The sequence below is a fragment of the Melanotaenia boesemani genome, chromosome 16 (genome assembly GCF_017639745.1).
Source record: "Melanotaenia boesemani isolate fMelBoe1 chromosome 16, fMelBoe1.pri, whole genome shotgun sequence".
Lineage (NCBI taxonomy): Eukaryota > Metazoa > Chordata > Actinopteri > Atheriniformes > Melanotaeniidae > Melanotaenia > Melanotaenia boesemani.
This window is the reverse complement of record NC_055697.1, coordinates 39,257-61,136: the sequence shown is the minus strand read 5'-3', so window position 1 is coordinate 61,136 and position 21,880 is coordinate 39,257. Positions and strand designations below refer to the sequence as shown.

The 21,880-nt window shown below is 39.9% G+C and overlaps 1 protein-coding gene and 1 long non-coding RNA gene across 2 annotated transcripts; one reads left to right on the top strand and one right to left on the bottom strand.

Annotated features, from left to right (window-relative positions):
- The first annotated feature begins 4,415 nt into the window (after positions 1-4,415).
- Positions 4,416-4,993, top strand: LOC121656068. The gene is made up of 3 exons (XR_006013367.1): positions 4,416-4,450; positions 4,535-4,614; positions 4,928-4,993. It is a non-coding gene; the product is annotated as an uncharacterized LOC121656068 (long non-coding RNA).
- An 8,613-nt stretch (positions 4,994-13,606) lies between these two features.
- On the bottom strand, positions 13,607-14,590 carry LOC121655153. Its single transcript, XM_042009603.1, has 2 exons — positions 14,468-14,590; positions 13,607-14,375 (listed from the first exon to the last, which is right to left on the bottom strand). Exons 1-2 carry the CDS (start codon positions 14,561-14,563, stop codon positions 13,623-13,625), a joined length of 849 nt encoding a protein of 282 aa, XP_041865537.1. The 5' UTR covers positions 14,564-14,590; the 3' UTR covers positions 13,607-13,622.
- Positions 14,591-21,880: the final 7,290 nt, after the last annotated feature.

Here is a 21,880-nt window from a genome sequence, read left to right as displayed (position 1 = left end):
TGCATTTCTGAAAAGAGTGAGCAAAATAGGATCATTTTCCACATCTTTCTGAGACTCTTGACGCCACCTTTTTAACTGTGTATCGATGTATGCTGCTGGGTTCTGGTCGTCCTTCAGAGGTTCCCCTTTCAAAGCATCAACATCAATTTTATTAGGGTACTGTTTGCGTATTCCTTGCCAAATCACCCCCTTATAGGCTGCTAATTCTGTTCCATCTGCCCTTTCACTCAAAATCCAGTCCAGTTCATTGTCTCTGAAAAACTGCTGCATTTTAGACAACCCCAACACCTGAGCGAGGACAGCTTTGATGTCACCCAGTGAAAGAAATGTTCCAGCCGTGTTTGATTCCAAAGCCTTAATCCACTTGCCTCCTCCTGCGGATATTTGAGGGAGCTCTGAGACCAAACCTGTCAGGTCCCGAGCTGAAAAAGGATGGTAATCAGCCCTTGTTCCCCTTATCAGAATTGGGAACTCCCCCCCCCCTCAATCTGTCAGGAGGTCTGATGTTAGGCCTGTATCTTAAATCATATTCATCTCTAGGGACCCCTGCGGACGTGCCGGGTTTCTGCAAGCATGCAGGCATGGAAACTCCGCCCCTCGAGGTCACCCCCTCCTCCACCCCCTCATTTAAATCATCTATTTCCTGTTCCATCTCAACTATCTGGCTCCGTCCCAACTCACGTTGCAAATCTTGCTGACGTGGTCCTAAGTTCATCCAAAAGCTATCATCTGTCTTACCTTTCCGAGCCAATTCGGTTCGATCCTGGTAACAGTTAATGATTCCAGTCTGACGTCGCTGTGTACTACAGTATTTTGGAATTGTCATGTGTGGAGGAGTTTCCTGTTTTTCTCGAGGAGAATGTATGGAGGTTGAATGCCCCCCTACCTGTGGCTGTATATCCGGTTGGGCCAATCCGTCCGTGGAAGCCAGCCTTAAAGCCGCAGTTGACCTGTTCTGAATATTACTTACATTTCCCGTTGTGCCAGCGTTCGTTGGTACCCCTTCAAGGCTTTGCTGGTCATCAAGATTAAAGTTTCCATCAATTTTTATTGTTCCTGTTAAATTTGGGAAAAGTTCTGCATTAGTACAGTTTTCAGTTTCCCCCGGACCATCCGTGAAAGACACAATCGTTTTGACATTTCGTTTAATTGGCTCGCTGATTCTAAATAAGTTTAAAATTTCCAATTCAAGCTGTCGTTTCTTTTGTCGTTTTTTAGAATTATTTCCAGCTTTATAATCCTCAATGCGATGTTGCATTAATTCACAAATCTGTGGGTCAAAGCTTCCTGTAACAGGCCATGGATCTATCAAATTTTTCGTCCTCTTGCACCATTTCTGAGACATGTGTTGAATCTCTTTCATCCTGTGGGGATGACGGATACAAACAATAGCCTGGGGCGTACTCATCATTATCCTATTTAATCAACCCTGCTTTTAATACAATATTATAATCATGTAACTCAAATGGAATCCACTTGGGTGTGCTGCCGCTCCCGTGTTCTGTTTCTAGGCGTCGGCCCAATGGGAGGAGTCGTGTTCTGTTGGAAGGAAGCCAGAAGAGTTCAGCGGTTTCATTTTAACAGCTATAATAATAGTACAAATTACATCCTTGTAGCTGCCCAAGAGCAGAGCACTTTTATTTCTGTCAGTGCTTGTGTCTATGCGCGTTAGCAAGTAGCTTAGTGTCAGATTTCACCAGACCACTATCTTGTGAGTTGGGGAACGAGTCAATTTATGCACTGCAATACTAATAGATTATACTCTTCTCAACATGCAACATGCAATATCACTTCAACAGAGGCCTCTGTCTCATGCATAAATTTTCTTCCAACAGTTCCTTGCAGCGCTGCTCCAATCTCCAGTTACACTCAGTCACGCATTCCTTTCTACATTTAGTCCACGCTTTCACACCCAAGCTCACCGGCTCACTCGGTGTCCAGTTTCGCTCAGACACGCACACACTCAGGCTTCCAACTCACCCTCAGTTTTTCTCCTCTCAAAAGAGAGTTTAAAGGCTTTTCTCTCTTATTCTTTTTACACCTGAACATAAGTTTACTCTCAGTTAGAGGGGTAAGGCAGTCAGAAGACAATTTTCAGCTCACTCAGACACCCATTCCTATCCGCTTCACACACACTACAACAGCTGAACAAATCACCATTAGTCAGAGGGGAATTAACAGTCAAAACCAGTTTAGAAGTCACAAGTTCGCTCTCAGTGAGCAGTCGAAAAAGAATATGTCAACAGTCAGTTTATAAAGCCTTTTTTCTTTCCTTTTTTCTACGTACGTTATTTAATGTTGCAACAAAGTTTTTCACAGCTGTACTGCGCTAAGCCCCTTTTACGCAGATTTCCCGGGTTTACAGAGCTTAACCCTTTCACTACTGGCTCTGTTTAATTTAGGATCAGATTTTTGATCGATCATCGCACCTTGCTTTCCTATGAACCTAGTCATAAGCTACTTAAGCTCCTTATCTGGCTCCCTACAATACCAGCCTATAAGCTTGCAATATTGTGAGTCCTGTATTTATCTCTTTACTAAATTTGGAACTCGAAACAGATCGATCGGTGCATTTTCATCACTTTCACTTTTACTTCACTTTCACTACTATTTTTGTTGCCAATTACTTCTTTCGCCGCTATACTGACCCTCCTCTCAAAGTTCCCGGGCGACCGCGTCCAGTAACGCCGAGGTTTTGATAGGGCCCTGAAATATTACACCTTAAAACTGACCCCCCTCCCACTAATTGGTGAGGTCCTCAAAACTACTTAATATCTCCTTAAACTGAGCCCCTTCCCACTAGCTGGTGGGCTCCTCAAAAACTACTTAATATCTCCTTAAAACTGACCTTCCTCCCAGCTACTTCTGGTAAGGTCCTCATAAACTACTTAATATCTCCTTAAAACTGACCTTCCTCTCAGCTACTTCTGATAAGGTCCTCATAAACTACTTTATTTGCGTGCACACAAATTTATCTGTCAGCAGAGTCACAGCAGCTGCATAACTAAGTTCAACTTGTAGCCAGGACGGCCCTCCGCTCCGGCTCACTTCACCCAGAAGGATTTAAAATGGGGCTTACCTCCTTAAGCGGTGAGTCAGAGCGGTCCAAGCGCCCGGCCCCAGCGGTTAACTGGCTGGCTCGCCAAATGTTGTAGATAAATTCTTTATCAAAAAGGGCTTGCTGATATTAAGAGTCTGCAGACAGAGGTCTTTAATGATCCTTTATTCGGCCGACCAGGGGGACACCCCTTCAGGATAAAAGACCCCGTTCATCCATTCTCCCAAGCTTATATAGCCTGCCTGCTACTATTTTCAGACACACAGCATCCAGGCATGCAGCCTTGTAGGGGGGCTGGTTGACATCATTTTGATATCATGTTATAATGTCATACTATTAATATTCTGCAGACCAGAGCTACTGCACCTGTTGTTTCCCAACTCTTGATGCATTGATACTTCCACAGTAGCATCATAAGAAGACAACGTGTTAATGTGATTAGGACACCGTGTAGTAAGAACAGTAAATATTAAGCTCACATTTTACACAGAAATATATTTGGTCTGTTTTTGACATATAGTAATGCTTTGCTACTTATATTGTGTGTTCTTTGGTTAGCACCATTTGCTAATAAGTCACTACTGCTTCTCATCCTCAGTTTCCGACAAGAATGAGACAGAAGTGACAGTGAGGACAAAGTGCTTCAGATCCATGAAAAAGAGCCAGAAGCCGCATTCATTGAGTGTAGGGAAATGGGAGCAGCGGGAAGAATTTACTTATTAAATATCACCTCAGACGGCAGTTAGTTGCAGTTCTGGGTTTTGATGCTGCTGTAATTTTTGCTGTTAATGTCTGTCGTTCAGAGGTATTTTCTACTCTGGTTTATTAATGTGATGGGAACTATGTAGCTCTACATTTATTGTCAGGAGTTTTTTTTTTCATTTAGACGAAATAAGGGGAAACGATGCATATTAATGAACATTCAGTCAAATGTAAATATAGCTCAAGGCTAATTTCCATCTGTAGACCCCCTGGCAGGTTAATGGTACTACAGAAATGCACACTAGACAAAAATAATTCAGTATTTTATGTCTATTCAGTATTTTAACATATAAGAATATTTGGCTAAAACATATAACAAGTTTAACAACTTTAGTTGCTGTGTTTTTATAAGTCATACCAGTTTTAGGGCTATCATTCACTGCATGGATATAAAAACACTTCACATGGTACTGTTTCTATCAACTTCTTTTACAGGTGGTTCTCAAAGACACTAAACCTGTTGAGCTGCTGACGTACCAGTGTTCATGTGTTGCTGGGCTTGCCCTGTGCAGTCATGTTGCAGCCTTGCTGTATCAGTCTGCTGATTACAGCCAGAAGGGACTTACAGCTGTACCCCCAACACAAAGCTGCACACATTCTGAACAGCAGTGGCACAAACCTCGTACTCAGGTGAAAAATCCAAATTTTTTAACATAATGTTGTTAGTTACACACATAGAAAAACATCATCTTTAACTTTTACATTTCTTTACAGGGCTTCAAACCTGGTCCGACCAATCAGATGGTGATAGTATCAGCAAGACCCAAAGAAAGAAGACTGGCTGAAGGAATCCGGTAATACATTACACATAGAATAGTTCATTTATTTTCCTTTGTCTGTTTCATTGAATTTCCCTTTATAAGCATGCACACAGGCACACTCTTCTTCTTAAAGCACACAGCTTGTTAACAGTGAGGCACAAGAGAAGGCATAGATGCAGTGAGTACATAGTACATGGTAGATGATACCAAACCAACAAGCAGCGTGAACAACTTCTTAAGAATAAAGTCTACTCCAAAGTTTGGCAGGTCAGAAGGTTAAACTGAATTGATCTCATAAAATATTTGACTGAACATGTAAAACAATTATGCTGTGTTGTAATTGCAGGAGTAATTTATACAAAGCAGCCTCAAACCTGACCTGCGAGCTCCCAGACATGACTGTGCTTCACCTGAACGAGGCCTATGAACAGATGCCAAGGGACACTGCTCCACTTATAACCACCGTGGGGATTTCAGGGGCTATACCACTGGTGGACAGTGCCTTTGGCAAAGTTCAAGAAGGAAGTGTCCTCTCCTATCTCCTCCCAGCATGGAGCCCACCTAAAACGTGTTTGCATTCCACTGCAACACCACGACCATCTGTACCTCCCTCCAATTACTTCTTGGGCCCCACCAAGTGCTGCTTTGTACTGAGCCATCATCAGCAACTCCACATGATGTCTCTGGAAACATCACATGACATGGCCCACCGAACTGAGGAGAGCACAAGGCAGCAAAGCTCTCTGCAGGAATGGCACCTCTTAAGGAGGCTGCGTGCGACATCCTCTAGATTTAGGTATGTGCACTTTTCACCCAACAGGATATATAGTTGTAAACAAACATGATGATCCTGTCGGAATAAGAAACTGTGTTAAATATGATTTTGTTTTTAAAACTTTGCCTTCATATATATATATATATATATATAATGTTTAATTATATACTGTTTATCCATGTGATGTGCTTCAGAGAAGTTTGCCATGTGAGAGGACAGTCATCGGCAGAAAGCTTGGCCGTTCAAATCTCCCGGTCAGGCTACAAAACTGCCGACATGAAGAGAGGCCTCGAGCTGGAGCCTAAGGCAATAGAGGAGTATTGTCTGGCGAGGGACGTCAACCACTACCCATGTGGCTTCATCATTCATCCCGATGCGCCGTGGCTTGGGGCTTCACCAGATGGTCTGATCTACGACCCAAAAGCTGAACCTGCATTTGGACTGGTAGAGGTTGTAATGGAAAATTTACACATAACCCTTATATTCTGTAGACTACACTTTGCATTGTTAAAGCTTGGCTTATGTTTTACTCAGGGAGGAGAATGACTGTGTACCCAGATAAGGATTTAATGAGCTCCCCTTCCCCCTTTTCTTTTCTTCCTTGTACCAGGCCATGAGGGGTTTACTACAATGACCTTCGACCTCGATGTTATCAGCTCATGCTCTGGCTATATTAACCAAGCACACATGTATCTCTTCAGACTCACTTAGCAGATCTTTCTGACTATGTGACTCTCATTGCTGATCAGCTCTTAATTAAATACTTTGTTTGATTCTCATTTAGTGTGTGATCTTTAATAAATAATATTCTACAACAATCTGGCGTTGTCGGCAGAATATCTTGAGTGACTGACCGGAGGACCAGAACCCGTGACTGCTCATCCTGGAGGATTCTTCAGCCCCGGGGTCAGCCTTAACCATCAGGGGACGGCGGAGGGACTCCGTTCAGACACCACTGATATCCAGAACGAAGTCTGCGTGTGGAGCAGCACCCAAAATCACACACAGTGAGAAGTTTTCATATCGGAGTCTCATTTACCACCCTTTTCTCACTATCTTATGAAAATAGGGTAGGAATCCCACTATCTTGCGAAGACAAGGTAGTGACCTACCCTGCTTTCGCAGAATAGTGAAAACCTATTCTACTGAGGTAGGGTAGGTCAAGTCCGGCATCGAAGTGAAAACTTTGGTGGAAATAAGAGGCTTTTTAGTCAATTTTTGTGCCTGAGTGTGGGCTACTCGAAAAAGAAAAATCCAACAGGAGACGTCCTAGTTGCAAAATGGGAACACAGCTGGTAAGGAGAAGGAGGGTGAATGGGACCCCCCAATATGTAACAAAGGAAAAAAATAAATAAATAAATAAAAGGGCCAAACAATAATAGTTAAGGACATAAATATAAGTAATATAATAAATACATAAATATTTCAAATAGGTGCACCTTATAAAATAAATAAAGAAGAAATAAATATATAATAAATAAAATAAGCGTATTGCTGAAGCATAAAAGGAAAGAGTAATGAAACCAAATAAGAAGATAACAAAAAGAGTCAAAGAGTGTGTGAGTGTGTGTGTGGTTGGAGATTCTCTCACATTCCGAAGCAGCAGAGAGAGAGGACACGTTGCTGGTAATAACGAAGCTCTGTCTAACAGTTTGAGTAGGATATGAGAAATTTCATGAAGAAATAAAATGGTACTTTTAACAGTAAAAACTAAATTAGAAGGAGATGCTAAATTTACGTCTGGAAAAGATCCAGATAATGTAAAATGATCTGATCAGGCTGAGGAAATGTTTTGCTCTGCTCCAGAATACTTAATACACACAAGGACACCTTCGGGTTGTAAAAGCTGGTTGTTTGAAAAAACTATAGTTTTTGAGTCTCAGCTGACTAGTATTTGCATTTATAAAATATTTTTTTATAAGAATTTCATTCTTTTCTTATGGACACCTTCATCACAATACTTTAATTTTATTGCGTTCTTTCTACTTAATTTGTGTGTTTTTTTTTAAACTTGTCAAACATGAACAATTTTTACCTTAAAGGAAATTAGATCTGTTAAATCTGAACAACACTTTGCTTGTAATGAAGAATGCTTTTGCTTATACATACACACACACTGAAGATTTACTTTTAGCATTGTCAAATCTTTGAGAGAAAACACTTGCATCTTTCCTCAGACACATACATAATCTCTATAGGATAAATATTAACCCTGTTTTCCTTTTTCTTCTTTTCCCCCTCCCTTCGTCTCTGTCGGAGACACCCTCTCCTGAAGCTCACAGGCTGCATACCTGACCCGACTCAGTTCTTCCGCCGGGATAAAAGTCAGCAGAGACCCACTGATATATATATATATATGTATATATATATATATATAAACTTTCTATCACCACCATGTCCTACGAACTGATACGGATGCCCATTCCTACCAGCTCCACTGATACTCTATATGATTCAAGAAACAAAGACAGAAGATACTCCAGCATTTACCACCAGAGTTCCTCTGCTTCTAGTTCCAAAGAGACTAAAACCAGATGTTTGATGGACATGTAAACATCTGTTTTTCGATGGTAGAACACCATCCTCCACAACGCTCCTGATCATGCGTTTATTCAGAGGACAAACCAGGACAAGAGCTCTTCGACCAGCTCCGAGGTGGCGTGGCCGCTGAGCTCTGAGGGGCGAACAGAGAGGTGGGTGCTGGGGGCCCGAGGTTGGAAAACCATCCGGTTCTACTGACCAGAGAGAGAACATCCATGTGGTGAAAAGGGTCATTGGCCATAAAATCAAAAGGCGGTTTGCCATCTGACTGATCCACGGCAGAGCTGACTCGGAGATGGAGGCAGTCATGTGACCAGTTAAAATAATAATGGTGAGATTGTTCTGATTTCATACTATAAATAATTAATGACTTGATGCAAAACTTTGTTAATATAGCTACTGAAGCTAAGCAGATCTACATCTTTTATGGAAAGAAAGTGTTAAAGAGTAAACAGAAGAAAGCTTCACTTCTAGACATTTCCCACACAAAAGACTCGTTCACAGCTGGAACGAGAGACGCATTTACAAATACACGCACGCTCACTGCAACGAAGTACCTGCTTGCTACTGACATCACATAACATGACATGATGAGTTACTAACCCTGTCATGTTTTGTTTTCATGATTTAGAAAGAACAGAACATGTTTAGCGAGCTGGTGGCAACAACCTTTCCTCAGTTATCCAACACTGATCGGCTCATTTATAAAGGAGAAAGAAAATGAGTAAAACGAGATGAAAATAATGTTTTATCTATTTGATCCCTTCAGATGCATCCTAATTGTTACTCACTGACACATGAATCTATATTTTCTCCAGATTACCGTCTAACCGCTGACCCAGGATCTGATAAGATGGTATCTCTCTCATTCCTACAGCTGAAGTTGTGAGAGTGAGTAAAACCTTCCTGCCAGAGGTGGAAATGCCAACATACTGATCCTTATGTACATTTCTGTAAATACTGAACGGCAGTTTCCCTGCTTGGTTCTCTGTGGTGATGCAAACTGCAAGTCCCCTGATTTCCTGACAACTTAAGTGTGTGCATGATTCACACTAAACTGTTCATGTGTCTCTGGGTTCTGATTATTTTAATTTTATCTTTCACAAATGGCTTAGGTTAAGGTTTTAGTACTCTTGGTACTGTATCTAGAATCTATATTAAACAAGGATTGAATCTGAAACAGCTTTAAAGATACAAACTGAAGACATAATGGATTTATTTTTCAGTCGAGCAAACTAAGAATCTGAAGTCTGTCTGAAAACAGATGAATCAATAAATAAATTGCTTAGAGCGAATTTCCTAAGACCTAAAGAAAATGCTGATGTATAAATTAAATTACGTTAAAGGAGCTCCTCTATTAACTGTCATCAGATGTAACTGTATGCAAATTACTTTTAGTAAAACAAAGAAAACCTTAAAAAAAAAACTAAAACAACAAATGTTGAGGCAGGTAAAATTACTTTTAGGTCATTGTTAGCTCTGCATTAAAACAGGGAAATGCATTATAAAATGACCATTGAGATACCAGAAGAAAATTAAAAACTTGTTTCATATTGGTCTGATATCCATGGATATTTTAAACTGATTCTCTTATAAAAATTATAATAATGAAAAAAGGGATTTGTAAAAGATTAAAAGAGAAAAGAGCTGCTCGAGAAAAATTGGCTGATGATGGACACATTATTTAAAGAAATTCCAATTGGGTTCGAGTCCATATCATCTTGGAGTTGAAAGCATTAATAAAAATCTCCAAAACAATTAATGTTTTCCCAAACAATTTTAAAATGAACTTTAAGGATCCTCATGAATGCAGGAAAATTGACCTGCTCTGATTTGGCCTTTCTGCGCAGAACTACTGACGTGACTTTGACAAAGTTTTCTGACTCTGACCTGAAGACAGACAACTGATGGACTGATATTGAATGAACTTTTCTTCCAGCAGGTTCTAATCCAGGATTGCTTCCACAGAAGGCTGATTGCTGTTTTATAACGCTGCTAATTCTGCAGCCATTAACAGTTACACACATTTATTGTCATGAAAAGCAGGTCTGATAATCTGTTTACAGGAGGAGGAGACATCTACACGAAATCTCTTTTTGTAAAATATGTGTATGTGCATTTTAAAATCAAAAATGACTTTGTCCCTTATGACATTTTGGGGTAGAACTTTTACAGGCGGAGAAAATGATCACCTTGTACACATGTGCTTATGCTGATGAGGATTGTTTCACAGGGGAATGCCAGAACAGGCAACTCCAGGATTCAAGTATACAAGAATTTTAATGTTTTGTGTACGATTTTACTCTTACCTGGGATACTGTCACATATTAACAAAAATGGAAAGTATATCAGTTTTTTGATAAATTGACTATTCCACCATGCACCTCTGGTTCTGCAGGTATTGTGCGCTCTACTGATGGAAGACCTTGCCTTCTTTGTCAATTTTTCCCCTAGTTTGCTAAGTTGTCACATGGGGTGGACCATGTGCCAAAAGGGGGGATGGTATCTTCTATAACATCTTGGTTTACAAAAGGCTTCACTGTGGTGGCTGAACAGTATTGCAAAAATGTTTGATCTGTGCAGGCTACAATACAGCCCGCCCTCTTGCCTGCCCTCCAACTGGTCATACACCACCTAATCAGCCTTTTGATCACGTGATGATGGATTTCATTGAGTTAACACTTGCAGAAGATAAGAAATATTGTTTAGTCATGGTTGACATGTGGCCAAAAAATGGCTTGAAGCTTTTTCAGCAAAGCATGCTACAAGTTCAGTCATGGCTAAGGCTCTGGTGACCGAGATCATTCCAAGATGGGGATTCCAGTTAAGGTCTCATCTGACACTGGTTCATACTTTGTCAATGCAGCCCTGAAAGAGGTAAGTGGACTGTTGGGGTTCCAGCTTAAGACTCATTGTGCTTATCACCCACAAATCAGGCGGAGCAATTGAGCGTGAAAATGCCACTTTGTAAGGTAAGCTGGCTAAATGTTGTGAAGACACAGGATTGTCCTGGCCTAAAGCCTTCCCACTCGCACATGAGGATGAGGAAACGTGCCCGAAATGAACCTCAGCACATTTGAGATTCTGTTTGGCAGACCTCCTCACACTAGTCTGGATCCCCCAGGACTCTCCATGTCTACCACATACTGTGAAGGTAACATGCTTGCTTATTGCTAAAATCTGTCCAAAGTTCTCTCACAGGTGCACAGTGTGGTTAAGGGAAGGCCTGCCACACCAGCATCAGATCTGCTCCACTCCTTGGTTCCGGGAGACTGGGTCTTGGTCCAGAGACGAGAAGAAAGCACTGGCGTTTTGAAAGGAGGTTCCAAGGTACACCAACCCCAGTTCCAGCTGACCTCTCAACCACAGCGCAGAATAATCCCTGAGGTCAGTTCCGTGAGAGGTAGTTTACCCTCCACGTGGCAACATGAAGTGCACCCAGGCTGCCGTGAGGGGATGGTCGTGCGTCATCTTCTTCATCCTTGTCCCCTTCCTCCTCTGGTACCTGGATCCAACCGGTCCTCGCCCAACACAACACTCCCTAGCTTCGTCCCAACCCGCCAGATGACTGCAGGGGACAGAAGCACCCTCTTTGAGGAGGCACCGCCGAGATGACCACACCCTTCAGCATCATGACAACGCTGATGATCTTTGGTGCTAACATGTCTGCTCATAAATTGACAAATGACAGCTGTTATGTTTGTGGACTGGTGCCACATGCCACACCCTCTCAATCAGTTTTCATTCCATATCCAGTCCCTCTGAATACCACTTTGTGAACTCTGATCATGGGTAATAGATTACACCCTAGGAACATTACCTGACCACACCAGCCCTCCCCTCTCCTGGAGGAGGCCCGCTGAATTTTCCAGCAATACAAACTCTACTTGTGTTTCATCCAAAACTGTTTTCTCCATCTCTCTGTTTTTAGCAAAATGGGACAGATGCACTATTCTTTTTAGGACACTCTAGTTTGTCAGCGTATTATTCCAGTCTTATGTGTATCCTCACCTTGCCCCAAACGCTCTGACTCGTTCACCTTAAATTCTTGTGATTTATTCCCTGACTGTTCTCCTTCTACAGAGTGGGGCTTAGGAATTGTTGTGTTTAACCTTACAGCACTTTTACCTTTTCCTGACCTTCCTATGTACAATAACTCTGTTCTTAACACCACTTGGTCTTACATTCCATCAGATACCGGCTTTGGATGTCCTCAGTATATGGTTTGGACATGTTACAGACACTCTTATATTTACCTTCCTGTCAACTGGTCTGGACCATGTTATCTGACTTATCTGCTAACTTGTCTGTGGTCCATGATGCCCTTACTGATCTCTGGGACACTCTGCACGGCTGCAACGATGTTAATTTACCCTCTAAGGGGTGGAATTTCTGGGACTGGCTTACTAATGGTTCTTGCATTTTTTCTCCTGTGTTCTGATTGTATTTTGCTGTGTCCTTCCTTTCATCAAGTGTATGCTTAACGGAACGTTCACTTTCTATTTCCATCATTATGTTCCAGCAGATACTTCTCCATATGATGATGCTGGTGGTTTGGAGTTCTTTGAGTAAATTTTCTCTTTATGTGTGATTAATATGTTGCATTTTAATGAAAGCAGTGGATTGTAATGGAAAATTTACACATAACCCTTATATTCTGTAGACTACACTTTGCATTGTTAAAGCTTGGCTTATGTTTTACTCAGGGAGGAGAATGACTGTGTACCCAGATAAGGATTTAATGAGCTCCCCTTCCCCCTTTTCTTTTCTTCCTTGTACCAGGCCATGAGGGGTTTACTACAATGACCTTCGACCTCGATGTTATCAGCTCATGCTCTGGCTATATTAACCAAGCACACATGTTTCTCTTCAGACTCACTTAGCAGATCTTTCTGACTATGTGACTCTCATTGCTGATCAGCTCTTAATTAAATACTTTGTTTGATTCTCATTTAGTGTGTGATCTTTAATAAATAATATTCCACTACAAGGTGAAGTGTCCTCATGTCAGAAGCTATGTGGACTGCACTTACCTCAGGGTCTCTGATGACATACTTCAGTTAAAAAAATCACATGCCTACTACTGGCAGGTGCAGGGGCAACTTTTATTAAGTGGATTTGAATGGTGCGACTTTGTAGTCTACACTACACACTACTTTTACTCCATTACAATTGCATGCATTCCATTTGTTGCTTCTATTTTTTGGCCATTTATTAATATGAATCAGTTTTGTTACACGACTTCCACATGACCATCTCAGAAAACAAACATACTGTGCTGGTGGCTACGTCAGTTTTATGGAGACTGTTTTAATGTGATGGATGTTTTATTCATGTTCATTTTTTTTCATCACTGTTTCAGTTATTGATTTTTAGTTAAAAAGAATATATCTGATGTTGTCAGTATTTTAGTAGTTTTTTTCAATAAGTACTTTTTAGTCTAACTAGAGTAATTATTTGGATGACTAGCTTTGACTTTTACTTGAGTCATATTTTTCTCATGTAACAGTACTATTATTTCAGAATTTTTGGCTTCTCTACCCACCTCTGCTTGTAAATAACAAACAAACACAAAACAATTAAAATTCCACCGTTTGTGTCCCAAAGGAAGGCTGTGAGATCGCCTTTTTTTATTGCATCAAAATGTTTAAAACAGCAATAACAATATCACATTCAATGACTAACTATTCTACAAAAATCACTTGCAATGTCAGATTTGATTGTTCTACTTTGCCCAAGCCTTAACCAAGGGGCCATTTTCGTAGTTCAGCAGGAGACATGCAACAACGTACAGCTGATTAATGTTACCAAACATATTCAAAGGAATGACTGAATCCAATAACTTGTGTTCTTTCAATCTTCGAATCACACGCTCCACATGCACTCTGAGGTGTGCGATTGCCTGCGTTTCCCTGACCTCACTCTCAGGCATTTGATGTCTTCCTGAAAGAAATGCAGGTCTGTACATCTTACAGGGCACACAGTTGTCCATCAGGAAGCCTCTGTCCACCATGATCGCTGAGTCTGGACGGAGAAGCTTGCAAAGACCTGATTCCACAAACAGCTGCTTGTCGCTGATCGAACCAGCATAGAGGGGAGAAACAAAGGTCACTGGACCATGTGGTGCTATACCAATCATTCCTTTCAGGGTGCAGTGGGACTTGTAGTTTGAGTAGACCTCACTCTGTAGCAAGGGAGAAGAAGGGGTTTGGCACCTCAGCTCAGTGCAGTCCAGAACCACAGCGGTGTCAGCATAGTCTCTGAACTCTACAGGTAGGTACTCCCGGATCCTCTCTTGTGTCATCCAGATTCTCTGTGCACCCAGGACAGAAAGCAAAAAAATGCTCCATGTGAGAATTATTCTGCTCACAGTAGATTGGTGGATTTGATAGCGGTCAGCCAGGTCCCTCTGCTTCAGTCCAAAGGTCAGGTAGTTCAGGAACAGGAACATCTCATCTATTGGGTGTAGAGCCCGTCCCTGTGAAATACACAAGATAAGAAATAAATGGTTGGCTGTACTACTTTATTGTGCTGTAGTTGGAAAATCACATAATTACAAATAAGGCCTACCGTGGGAGCACTCAGTCGTCCAGCATCATCAGCAGTTAAGCTGGTCGCTCGGACCATGTATTTCAGTGATGGTTGAATGACCTGCCAAAACCGCATCAGGTGGTCATAAGATGCAAACCTGGAAACAGATGGAGACCTAACTTCACCTGAGGGACATTCCATTTTGTTTTATTTATTATTTTGAAAATTACCATAAGCAGGATAAATGTTAACCAAACTACATTAGTCAGATATTCAGTCATTTTTTTCCCCACACGCTGTGTAAATTTTTTTTAGATAGACATTTATTTATGCCTCAGTGGGGTAATTCATAGTGCTGTAGACAGCTGTACAATTTCACAGTAAACAAGTAAAACAAATATGAATAGATAAACAAGTTGTGTATACAAATATATATATATACACAACTACAATATAAATACATCAACACTGCTGTGAACAGGCCTAATTGTGGAGTCTGACAGCAGAGGGGAGGAAGGACCTGCTGTATCTCTCCATTGATGATGCTTTTGGTGTTCTTGACCTTCATCTGCGATCTGAAGTAAACCTTCCTGCTACAAGCAACCACCTGTTAGACCGGGGTCTTATTAATTTGTATTTCAGAATATGTTTTTAATTTCCATGTTCATGGAGTCTAACAAGTAAACCAGTCTATCCAAATATAAAAAGACGACCCCTCATTTCCCCTTGATGTTTCACTCTCAGCAGATATCTGCATCTGATCATCCACCTGGCTGCTTACTACCTGCAGATTCTACAGGTGAAGCTCCTGCAAACTTCAGTTATACTGAGGGGTTACCTTATAAAATAAATGCTTAACATTTTCACAGTACAGGGCAGCCCCTTTCACCCTGCTGCTGTCAGACCTTACAATCAGACCTGCTCACAGTCGACAACATGTAAGCTAGATGTTTACAGTAAGCAATAAGCAGAAAGCAATATACCATCTCCTGTGCTATAACTCAGCTCTTTAATTTTCACCAATATAAAAAATAAAATAATGGAGCTCCTCTTGTGACACTGTATTATCATCATCATCATCAACAACATTATTATTATTAAGAAGAATAGACTATGCATTATGTAGCGTGGCTATGTATTATTATTATTATTGTCATTGCTGTTATCGTTATTATTATCACTTTATTTCTAAAGAGGGGCTCCATGTAACTGGTCTAAAAGTATAAGATAACTAACAAATGTACTTACCGGGTGAAAAAACTTATGTCCACATCGGACCCATCAAATCGCTGTATCCCGAAACGTGACAGGAACATCTGCTCCAGCTGCTGCCTTAGTGGAGCGACTTCCTCTCGTAGCCTCTGGTTTCTGGTTCCCCAGTTTCCACATTCTCTGGTTCTCTAGCTGTGCGTTCCCACACAGAAAGTCTTCTCTCACCAAGAGAAAAGTTGTTCCACGGAAATAAAAGTGGAACGGCGCCGGGTCTCAGCGCCTCCTCTTGCCTTCCTTACTCGGCTCTTTGACATCTTGCGCTGTAAAGTGTCGACTGCATACACGGGTGTGTGGAGTGATGATGAGATTATCCCTTCTGATGTTCACCATCCATCTCTTCCATTGCTGATCATCCGAGGGAAACGTGTGGAAACTGATGGTTGAATTGTATTTAGCTGACGAGGTAACAATGGAACACAGCAGTGTTCAGCTGTCCACCTTTCACGCCGCTGAAACTTGTGTTCCTGCTTCATCTCACGTTATATATTATACCATTATAGTAATACACTCTTCTATAAACAACTATACTACCTGTTGTCTCGAATATGAACAATATCTTATTCCTTTGTTTCCCTCAGTGTTCAAATCTACAGCCACAACGTTACCATAGCTTTAACCGGAAGCGTTTTTACTGGCGTGTCGTGAACCGGAAGTAAAAAAAACAGCACCGTGCATAAAGCCCATTAATTATTGCCATTTCTACTCGAAGTCTTTCTAGGAAGTATAAGTAAGGAACAACTTCCCACAACCATGACACAAGGCTTGACAACTTTAATACCCAAATCCAACAAGGACACTTCCTTTATTGATAACTGGCGTCCAATAACGTTACTTAATAACGATTATAAGATATTTGCTATAGTTTTTGCCAGAAGGCTGAAAATGGTATTGGACTCAATTATTGAAGAAACTCAGTCTGGTTTTATGTCTAAAAGACATATAACGAACAATAGTTATAGACATCCTGGATTACTCTGAAATGTTAAATCTTGATGGCTTTATTTTGTTCCTAGACTTCTATAAGGCCTTCGATACAGTGGAGCACCACTTCATCCTACAATCGTTAAAGAAATCGGTAACTATTTCTCTTCTGCTATTAAAACCCTATATACTAACAGTAATAGCTCTATCAAACTACCAGGTGGCACACCCCCAAGATTTACTCTGTCTCTGGGTATTAGACAGGGTTGTCCTGCCTCTCCGTACCTATTTTTGATTGTGGCTCAACATATTCAAATGAGTGCTGTGGAAGGCATCTCTGTTCTTGGTAAAGAACTAATTATAACACAGCTGGCAGATGACAACCACACTATTTTTGAAAAATGAAAATCAAATTCCTCTGGCAATCAGTGTTATTCAAGAATTCTCTGTGGCCTCTGGCTTGAGTCTAAATATAAAAAAATGCGAGCTTAGCTATTAAAGATTGCACAAAATTGGCACCATGTAACATTCCAATTAAAGATGAGGTACACTACTTAGGAATTCTAATAACAAAGGACCAAAACAGAAGAAGTTCCTCAAACTTTGAACCAAACATAGAAAAAACCCGGCGTAAATTAAACCAGTGGCTCTTACGAGACTTGTCGTTGAGAAGAAGAGTACTTCTTACTAAAGCAGAGGGTATTTCTTGATTAACATACACAGCTCTCGCTCTGCATGTCAGTGATAAAACCCTAAAAGAGATTGACAAAATGCTCTTTGTATGGAAAAGTAGAACTCGTTATTTGAAGAAGACTGTTATTATGAATCCTCATGAAAATGGTGGTCTCAACTTTCTGGATTTTCGGACTCTAAATAATACATTTAAGATTAATTGGATTAAACAAATTTTCAAAAAACCCACTTCAATTTGGAATATTATTCCTCACAATATATTGTCCAAACTAGGTGGTATTCATTTTCTTCTTGTTTGCAATTAAAACATTGAAAACATCCCTGTTAAAATGTCTGCTTTTCATCGCCAGTTCTTTCTCTCATGGTGTCTCATCTACAAACATAATTTTTCACCCCATAACTATTTAATTTGGAATAACAAAGACATTTTGTATAAACACAAATCTCTTTTTATGGAATATTGGTTTCAAAATAACATCAAATGGGTAGATCAATAATTTAACAAAGATGGTCTGTTATTAACGTATGAAGAGTTTCTTGAAAAATACAATATTCCTGTGACTCCTGGAGATTATGCAAAAGTCTTTGGAGCCATCCCCTCTGGTGTGTGTATGCTTTTTAAATGTCATCAAAGGCTTGACGCTTACAACCTAAATCTTGTCTCTCCAGTGGACACACCTGTAGGAAAGATTTGTCCTTCCAGGCGACCCATCAATAACAACAGATTAATAAGGAATATGTTCCAAAGAGATATTATTACACTTCCTCGTGTTATTTCACACTGGAATGCATCTGTGGATGATGTACTGTGGAAGAGAGTCTGGCTGCTACCTAACAGACATCTTATTACCAATAAAGTGAAAAAAATATCTTTTAAACTTGTCCATAAATTCTATCCAGCTAAATCATATATAAAGAATAAATTTAAATATATTGATGTAAATTGTAGCTTTTGTAATGAATGTCCTGAAACTGCTGTTTATTTATTTTGGCACTGTCCAGATGTTAAAATGTTTTGGCAAAAACTATGTGACTTTATTCACCCTAACATTAAAAAAGATTTTGTGTTGTTTTGGAAGAATGTAATGTTTGGTGTTTTTGAAAATGGCTTACAAAAGAGTGACTCAGTTTATTTGATAAACCTCATAATTTTGATGTCAAAATTTCACATTCACTGTTGTAAATACTCAGGTAAAAAGCCATGCTTCGCCGCTTTTTCTAACACCTTAAAACAATACATTCTTTCAATTAAATACTCTGAAAACCAAACGGCACTTAAAACTGTTGAAATCTGCACTGTATACAATATTTTTATATGAAACCTGTCACCCTGGCATTTGTTCCTTCCAACTCCTTTGGAATATTTTCTGTACCTTCTCTGTTGTACTGCAATTACTGTTATGACTTACTGTTATAATTACTTCTAATAAAGGGGGGTGTATTTAATTTTTTAAGGTCTCCTTCGTTGGAAATGAGTCAAGGCTCTAAATAAATGAAAAAAAAACAACAACCAAAAAAACGCTGTTGCTATGTGCGCTGTGCCTCCGTGCGTAACAGATCTTATACAGCGTGGATGATCCTACATTTACGCATCTGGATTTACACACGATGGATGAAGTCTCATTGAAGCAGCAAGAGTACCCAACTGCAGTTAAGATAAGAAGCATGCTAGCGGAGGAAGATGGCGGCAGCTTTCTAAAACGTCTCCTGACACAAAACCGACTCCAACCTTAATTTACGCTAAAAAGAACCTAAAAAATAACTTACCGTATTAGCAAAATAAGAACTTAACTTTTGACATATTCTTAAACAAGAATTTTGTCACTTTGATAATTTACGGAAGAAAGACCTCCAAAAAAAAAAAAAAAAAAAAGCTGCTCGGTAAGCTTCAAGCTAGCAGGTACAGGTACCTCAAACAAAGACGACAAGAAAGAAAATGAGCCACCAATCAAAAAAACTGGAACTGAAGAGAAAAGAAATCACTCCCAAAGAGCAGAAAACAGCTCGAGCATCGCTTGGTGATCATAATTATCAGGGAAATGCACCAGAGGATGGAAAGGAGCTTACTCCACTCCCCGACACCCCAGTAAGTAGCCCTGCACCTAAGAAACTCAACAGCGGGCAAACGGAACCTTCCATGTACGAGTTACAGATGACCATTCTGAAAGCTGTCAACGACAGAGCTGACGAACTAGCACATATGATAAGCTGCAACGCAGCAGACATCAAAGAGCTAAAAGTCTCTCTCGAGTTCGCACATGAAGAAATCAACGACATAAAGTCAGAAAACGCTGCCCTGAAGAAACAATATGAAAAACATAATAAGGAAATAGAGTCACTCAAAGAGCGAGTCACCGAAGCAGAGCGGTACAAGCGGAGAGGGTGCCTACGTCTCTACGGCTTACCCGAGCAAGATAACGAGAACATCAAACACAGAGTGTTAGAAATCTGTCAGAAAATCGCACCAGAAATGGGAACCAGAGCGGCCGAGGGAATAGACGTCGCACACAGGCTGGGGAGACGAGCCGACAACAAGAACCGCAGCATCATCATCCTCTTCACCCTCCGGTCTGTGAGAGATGAGATCTGGAGAGCTGCAAAAAACAACGGGTATCTACGTGAGAAGAAACTACGTCTGGGGGAAGACTTGACCAAAGAAGACAAGGAGAAGAGAGCGGCGCTCTGGCCAATCATTGAAAGAGCACGAAAGAACGGGAGCAAAGCCTACTTCGTGGGAGTTAAAGGCTACATAGATGGTAAAGAACTTCACCTGTCTGAAAGCTAAAAAAAAAAAAAAAAAAAAGCTAAGTTGTTTATGAGCGGATCTTTTGTTCTCTCGTTCCATATTTTCTGCACACTGTCTAATATAAGATATTTATAGAGGTGATAAAACAGTAAAGAAACCACCTGTGCTAAATGCTATGTCAATACTTGCTCTAATATAATGCTCCAACTGCTACGTTACACCGTGTTCATTTGTTTTATGTGTAATGAGCATTGTAACTAACCATTCAAAAATTTTATTTTACTGTGTTCAACCGTGTTATTCCCACTAATATAGGAGTCGTTTTCATACAGTGGACGCTTTCTAGAAAATATTGATTAGTTTTCTATACAAGTTTTATTTCTGGATTTAAATTTAATATCTGTTAACACTAGAGGTCTGCGAAACAATGTAAAGAGAAAGGCGTTTTTCCTATTCTGTAAGGAGGCGAAGGCAGATTTTGTCTTTCTTCAAGAGAGTCATTCCTGTTCAGAAGATTAAATATTCTGGAAACATCAATGGGGGAAAGAAATTTGGCTATCTCATGGATCTAATAGGTCGGCAGGAGTTGCTACTCTAAAAGACAAATTTATTGGAAAAGTTTTAGAAAAAAGAATTGATGATAAAGGACACTGGACATTTTTGGTTTTAGAATTACATGTACAATTTGTTTTATTAGGGAACATTTATGGTTATAACTCTGAATCAGCAAATCGTCACTTATTAGAGGAGATCGAAGATATTATTAAATCCTTAACTAGCAAATACCCTTCAGCCAAAATGATTTTAGGTGGAGATTTTAACATGACATGGTCTCAGGAGATGGATAAACATCCACCAAAACCTAATGATGGAGAAAACAATCTTATCAAATTTAGCAAAAGATTAAATTTGGTAGATATATGGAGACACCGCTTTCCACAAGAGAAACAATTCACGTGGAGCAACAAAAATGGCTCACACTGCTCCCGAATTGACTTCTGGATGATTTCTAATGATATGAATGAACAGGTCACAGAGGTAAAGATCTGCCCAACAGTTATGACAGATCATAAAATAATCTCTCTTAAATTGAACTTATCTCAGCAACCAAACAAAACAAATTTCAATTACTGGAAATTTAACAGTACTGTACTGAATAATAGGAACTTTACAGAAAACACAAAAAAACTTATTGAAAAACATTGGAAACAAGCAATCTCTACAAAATGATTATGGGATACAATGGGAATTATTGAAATATGAAATTAGGAAATATGCCATTCATCTCAGTAAAGATTTAGTCAAAAGAAAAAGAGCAAGAATAGAATTTTTAATCAAAAGTATTTCAAACATCACTTTAAATTTAACAGATAATGAACAATCCTTACAGTTAGAACATTTTCAAACAGAATTAGATGATATTTATAAGGAAAAAGCCAAGGGTGCGTTCATACGATCAAGACTAAAATGGTTTGAAGACGGGGAAAAAAATAGTAAGTATTTCTTTGGGATTGAAAAAAGAAACAAGGAAAGAAACTCTTTATGTAAACTAAAAATAGAAAATTCCATAACAGAAGAGTATGAGATTATTTCAAAATTTGTGTCCAATTTTTATACTAATCTCCATAAAATAGATATATGCCCAGATGCCTCTGAGGTTCTCAATTCACTCGAAGATGTCAAAAAAGCAAGCACCGCATTCAGAGAAGAATGTGATGAGCCAATATCTATTGAGGAAATAAATTGGGGTATAAAAAATCTTAAACTTAACAAGTCACCTGGAAACGATGGCCTCACGGCGGAATTTTATCAAGCATTTC

What these genes read in the sequence shown, in the direction of transcription:
- LOC121655153 (XM_042009603.1), bottom strand. Translation starts at nt 14,563, where the DNA reads ATGCGGTTTTGGCAGGTCATTCAACCATCACTGAAATACATGGTCCGA. An exon ending in GACGACTGAGTGCTCCCACG is followed by an intron (nt 14,376 to 14,467) that starts GTAGGCCTTATT and finishes TGTATTTCACAG; the next exon opens with GGACGGGCTCTACACCCAAT.